Genomic DNA, 7020 nt, shown 5'->3' with positions numbered 1-7020 from the left:
GTTATTATAATATTAAGTATGTAACATGTAGAGCAAGGACACTATAAAATAAACTGAATATTAAATAACTGTTACTGCATATTATAAGAATATGAAGCCAGATAAAGCAGCACATTTACTGACACAGTGATTTCACTCATTATATTAATAAAATCACTTTGTATACATCTTTCATAAAAAGATTTAGTCAGTTGTATGATTAACCATGATACTCAAGTTACCCACTTTTCCAATGTTTGTATGTATATGTAGGCCTACAACTGGGGTTCATTGTTACAGATGTGTTAATTTTGCTATGAAGGAAAAACATGTCTATATCTGAGTAGCCCTGGATGTAATATTTTGCAAAGTGCATATTATATAAGTCAAAGAGGTCGACAACATACATATTTAGCACAACCAAAAGTGTTGCACAATGGACAAAGACATTAATTAGTAGGTCAATAATAAACATTATAAAATCCCAGTCCTTCAAGCATAATTAAGTATTTATTATGTATTTAACTAGTTTTGTATCTTTAAGGAAAGTGCTTGGAAGACAGCAATACTGTAAAACTGTAGGTATTGTTTTTCTTTCTGCAAAAATGAAATGCTGCAACAGAGAGCCATGTCATGGCACTAACCATGTGTCTTGTTTTCAGGCGGCTGCACACAAGAATCAACACAAGTGCAGCCTAGCTAAATATAGCTAAATATATGCAGGAATTTAAGATATATGCAAGAAAGTAATACATATGCAATGTATATACAATGCAAGAAAGATACGATTAATTAATTACCCAGATGTTCAAAAGACAAGTTGTAAAAAAGTTTGGAATTACTACAATGCATTTGGATACAGTTTAAGTATTAAGCACTGTATTAAAGCCCATCAATGGGAGATTTTGACTAAAATAACATTCAAAAAAATTCTAAAAGTTTGTATGTTACGTTTGTGTAAGTTTGTACATTAAGCGTCTTGAAAAAATTGTAGATGTTTTGTGTTAGGGTTTTAAAACAAACTCCTGACCAAAATGTCAACAGTAAACATCTGATCATCCAAAATAATACAGACAACAGAATGTAGCTGATGAAGGATCTTTATTGTATGGCTCGATATCAGCAGTTAATTCCCTTCTTATTACAGACTCATATGCAATAAGCCCATTATGAATACTGCATGCTGTCTGTGTCAAGATCTGACACTGCCAATAAGCTATTTTTTTTTTGCCTGAGTTTATAAACAATAGACATTTGTGGATGTTTTGGCATGGAACATCATGGAGAGAATCACTATATAGCACTCTGGCCAAACATGGCTGAACACACTGTCTGTAAAGTCATGCTGCAAAGTTTGCTCGTATTAAAGCTACACATTTAAAAAAAAAGCAACTTATAAGGAGAAATACAAATAAGCAAGACTATTTAACTGGCAGAACAAAAAAACAGACATTAAAGCTGCAGTCCGTAACTTTTTATTTGGTTAAAAATTATCCAAAATCAATATTTGAGCAAGTACATAACCAGCCAGTGTTCAAAACTATCACCTTACTTTAGCCCTATTCACAACAGTTAGCTTATAATAATGTGTTCTAATTTGAGTGGTATGGGTAGGTTTTCGCAGGAAATATATATACATAATTAAATTATATTCCAGTTTTAAATGTGCTTCTGATTACAGATAGCCTGGGATTACACAAGATTTGTATTTTAAAGAAAACCAGTTCGAAGGAAGAATATCTACTTTTTGGGTTAAAAGAATTTCTTAATATGAAATTCGAATGGCATGATGATTAGATATTAGACTGTACAGAAATTGAAATCTACATGCTAATACACACTATACTCATAGTCATGCAATGCTGATGTTGTCAAATTAATAATTTGAGAATAAAGTATAACAATAAAAATAATTTGCACGGTTTGATGTGATATGAGCTAACCAATCGTTAGATTTAATCACCATTGGTAGCGCGATTTGTTGTAATGTTTTTTTCCTCAGTTGGTCAGAACAAATATGGCAGACTTGTTACTTGTTCAGATGGCAATATACGGAGAAAATTCTTATTTGGGTCATATATTTAAGACGTAGAGTACAGTAAATATTCACTCTGGTGCAGTGACTGACTGCCATGCCGACGCACAACCCCACGCAAGGAAGATCATTCCGTAAGCAGCTGCAATTCCAGCGTTTCAAACAGAGATGGCAACAAAGAGGCAAAACTTACGGATTGCAGCTTTAAAGAATGAAAACATTTTGACACTTTGTTCATGCTTGATTATCACCCTCATCAACATAAAAGCACTCACACACACACACTTACACTGTCATGGTCACAGGTAGACAGACCAGTAAATAACATTGAAGAAAAGGAAAGTGAAAGGGAACAGAGCTCGAGCATAGAGATCAATCTGTTTAGCAGCAGACGGGATGACGGGTTTCGGAGGTGACGGCTTCTTTTTGTTAATGTTCTGTGATTTGCCGGCAGCATCTGTGACCTCAATGGGCTTGCCGTAACAGTCGAAGTTTGAGAGTTCGAAATCTCGTGGGAGAGAACCGACAATACTGAAATCATTTGAGCGCAGATCAGATTTTGAAGTACACACCTTCTTACAGCGGTTTTCCACAACCTACACAAACATAAACCACACAAAAAACAATCAAATACATACAAGAAAATCTATCTCTAATCTCCCATCCATTCGTCCGTCCGTCTCTTCATCCATCCATCTGTTTCTCTCCATCCATCCATCCATCTGTCTATCTATCCGTCCGTCCATCTATCTATCTATCTATCCGTCCGTCACTCCATCCGTCTATCTCTTCATCCATCAGTCCGTCTATCTCTTCATCCATCCATCTATCTGTCCATCCATCCATCCCTCTGTTCATCTATCGTTCATCTATCTATCTATCTATCTATCTATCTATCTATCTATCTATCTATCTATCTATCTATCTATCTATCTATCTATCTATCTATCTATCTATCTATCTATCTATCTATCTATCTATCTATCTATCTATCTATCTTTGTTTTACTGTGTAAATCTAACAAATAAGAATAAGTTAAAACCTGTCTCAACAAGAATTGTTTTGTCACTTCGCTCAATTAACTGCTAAATAATAAATGTATGATTGGAGCCCTATATTTTATTCCAAAAATGACCAGTTTTTCATGAAAGTCAATCTGCATGGAAGCCATTGCAGTCATCCTCACAAGACAGTTCTCTTAAATATTTTTGTAATATGACCTCTCCCCCTCACACATACACACATGCAAGTGCACACACACTTGTGAACCCCAGTGCTGCTCTGTCATAGCTTCAGGCCTCTGTGCTGTCGGGTCACATTACTCTCAGTCCCCCAGAATCCTCTGCTCTTTTCTGCACCCATGTCCTACTGAGCACGCTCAGAGCAGTAGACTCAATTACAGCCATTTCATCTCCCCATGTACCCATTAACACACACACGCACACATTCATCTTACATAAAGAGAAGACACACACACACACACACCCTACACAGAGAGAGAACAGTCGCACACATACAAGTACACATGAATGCACACATTCATTTTACTTAAAGGGGACGTATTATGCCCCTTTTTACAAGATGTATAATAAGTCTCTGATGTCCCCAGAGCATACAGGTGCATCTCAATAAATTAGAATGTCATGAAAAAGTATTTTTTTTTATTTAAAAAAGTGAAACTTTCATATATTTTAGATTCATTGCATGTAAAGTAAAACATTTCAAAAGTTTTTTGTTTTGTTTTAATTTTGATGATTAGATCTTATAGCTCATGAAAGTCAAAAATCAGTATCTCAAAATATTAGAATATTTACATTTGAGTTTCAATTAATGACCATCCCTACAGTATAAATTCCGAGTATCTCTTGTTCTTTGAAGCCACAATAATGGAGAAGACTGCTGACTTGGCAATGATCCAGAAGACAAACATCGATGCCCTCCACAAAGAGGGTAAGTCACAGATGGTCATTACTGAAAGGTGTGGCTGTTTACAGAGTGCTGTATCAAAGCATATTAAATGCAAAGTTGACTGGAAGGAAGAATTTGGGTAGGAAAAGGTGCACAAGCAACAGGGATGACTGCAAGCTTGAGAATACTGTCAAGCAAAGCTGATTCAAACACTTGTGAGAGCTTCACAAGGAGTGGACTGAAGCTGGAGTCAGTGCATCAAGAGTCACCACGCTCAGACGTCTTCAGGAAAAGGCCTACCAAGCCACTTCTGAACCACAGACAACGTCAGAAGCGTCTTACCTGGGCTGTGGAAAAAAAGAACTGGACTGTTACTCAGTGGTTCAAAGTCCTCTTTTCAGATGAAAGTAAATTTTGCATTTAATTTGGAAATCAAGGTCCCAGAGTCGGGAGGAAGAGTGGAGAGGCACAGAATCCATGTTGATTGAAGTCCAGTGTGAAGTTTCCACAGTCAATGATGATTTGGGCTGCCATGTCATCTGCTGGTGTTGGTCCACTGTGTTTTCTGAAGTCCACAGTCAACGCAGCCATCTACCAGGAAATTTTAGAGCACTTCATGCTTCCTTCTGCTGACAAGCTTTATGGAGATGCTGATTTCATTTTCCAGCAGGACTTGGCACCTGCCCACACTGCCAAAGGTACCAAAAGCTGGTTCAATGACCATGGTGTTACTGTGCTTGATTGGCCAGCAAACTCGTCTGACCTGGATCCCATAGAGAATCTATGAGATATTGTCAAGAGGAAGGTGAGAGACACCAGACCCAACAATGCAGATGACATGAAGGCCGCTATCAAAGCAACCTGGGCTTCCATACCAAATCAGCAGTGCCACAAACTGATCACCTCCATGCCACGCCGAATTGCGGCAGTAATTAAAGCAAAAGGAGCCCCTACCAAGTACTGAGTACATATACAGTAAATGAACATACTTTCCAGAAGGCCAACAATTCACTAAAAGTGTTTTTTTTTATTGGTCTTATGAAGTATTCTAATTTCTTGGTGGGTTTTTGTTAAATGTGAGCCAAAATCATCACAATTAAAACAACCAAAGACTTAAACTACTTCAGTCTGTGTGCATTGAATTTATTTAATACTAGAGTTTCACAATTTGAGTTGAATTACTGAAATAAATGAATTTTTCCATGATATTCTAATTTATTGAGATGCACCTGTATGCGAGTATGAGTTTTAGCTCAAAATACCCCACAGATAAATTTTTATAGCTTGTTAAAATTTCCACTTTTAGGGTATGAGCCAAAACATGCTGATTTGGAGTATGTTGCTTTAAATGCAAATGAGCTGCTGCTCCCGGAGAATAGGGCGAAGCTTTAAGAGCTCAAGCTACGGGATTAGCAGTGCTAGACTTTGCAAATAAACACTCCACTATTAGTACAAGCCAGTCATCTTTACAGAAAACATACTCTGTTTCAAAGTCAGTCATCTGATTATACTGTGCATAATAAATTCGCGTTTTTGAATTACAGAGAAGGGGACCACGGCGGTATAAAAATAATAACATAGATGTTCTCATGCAATCACAAACTTTATAAGTCCCACTTCTGATTATGAGCTCGACAACTTCAAGCGATCGACTCACATTGCTTTCATATGCAACTTTTAACTAACGTTACCACATTCCTATTCTGGTAGCACTTGAAGGCGGCATCATTGAAAACAGGCAGACACAATGATAGCTTTAACAATTAGCCTTACAGAGTGCCAAGAAGCTCTTTCAGAAAGGCAATTTGGAAAACAAACGTGTGATACTTACTTTGTCTGGAGCTGACGTTTGCACACGAAGCGTTGGTATTGATTCCTAAACATTTAGGGGGCGTTACCAAAGTTTTCCAGGATAATTCCTTTGAAAATGAAATTTAACCACAGTGTCCTCTACTCAGATGGGAGGAGTTTATGGAGACTCCTATGTTCATAAGTGCATCCCAAAACACAACACTTGTAAAGCCTCTTTGGTGCTGACAATGTATATCTCCTGTAATGGCGGACTGCAGCTTCTCACTCAGGGCTGTGTTTATGCTAATAGGGCACAAATGGGTGGGACTTTTTCCCCTCGGTGACATGAACAGAGGGAGAATCTAAAACAGCTCATTTGGAGAGACTGTTCATGATATATTGATTTTATAAAAAAATGAGTTGGTGGATTTTTAACATTATAGGCTGGTTGTTTTCACACACTGCGGCAACACAACTGTGTTCAAACACCTTATAAAAGTGATTTTTGCTTAATAGGTCCCCTTTAAATGAATACACGTGCATACACACACTGACCTGTAGTGTGCTGACATGTATAGGTGTCCCACCAGTGCCATTGGCACTGTTAGTTTTAGCTGGTGTCTTGTTCTCTTTTTCTCTTGCTTTATCTTTCTCAGCCATCTTTACCTTCTCTTCCTCAATGCGCCTGGGACTGTTCAGCATCACCTAGGACACAGAACACAGACAGAGCAAATTCATGCAATGCAAACGCTCCCTTATGACCTTCGAAAACCAAAGAACATTATAAGAAAATACTGAACAACAATATGATTAGTAAGCTGTTACATGATTCCATTAATCTACGAACATTATGCCATACTTTGAAGAAAGGCCCTTTATGTCAGGCATCATGTTTTCCTTGTACAACCTCAATAAAGAAACATGACACTCCCCCATCTTCCACTGGTCAGACAAATGTGTTTGCACTCTTATGCCACACATTTTGTATGAATACCATTACATAAAAAGTCAAATGAAGTGGCATTTTTTTTTAAAGAAATAAAGCACATTTTTTAGCTAGACATTTAACAAAAATAAGTTTGATATTTGGACACTTTCTGGCTGTTAAACTGCCCATATTAATTTGATAGACTACACCAGATATAGTCAAAGCCTTTATGCAATTACACCAGTGTTAACCTGGAGAAAACTTAATATTGTGAACAGTAATTATACAAATAATTAAAGTTCAGATCCAGACACCACTTGGTATCTAATGCAATGAAATTCATACACTTTTAAGTTTAGTTTAAGTGTCCTAGTAACAA

General features: G+C 37.1%; 1 protein-coding gene across 1 annotated transcript in view; it reads right to left on the bottom strand.

The window, feature by feature from the left end:
* Positions 1 to 1062: 1062 nt before the first annotated feature.
* Positions 1063 to 7020, bottom strand: part of LOC306873394 (glycine receptor subunit beta-like) — an 89343-nt gene continuing 83385 nt past the window's right edge. Inside the window, exons 10-11 of the mRNA XM_079422656.1 lie at positions 6269 to 6418; positions 1063 to 2610 (exon numbers count right to left, since the gene is read on the bottom strand). Coding sequence (XP_079278782.1) covers positions 2314 to 2610; positions 6269 to 6418 — 447 coding nt within the window. The 3' untranslated portion in view covers positions 1063 to 2313. The remainder of the gene's footprint in view (positions 2611 to 6268; positions 6419 to 7020) is intronic.

This window comes from Barbus barbus (assembly GCF_936440315.1).
Source record: "Barbus barbus genome assembly, chromosome: 8".
Lineage (NCBI taxonomy): Eukaryota > Metazoa > Chordata > Actinopteri > Cypriniformes > Cyprinidae > Barbus > Barbus barbus.
This window is presented reverse-complemented; position numbering and strand designations above follow the sequence as displayed.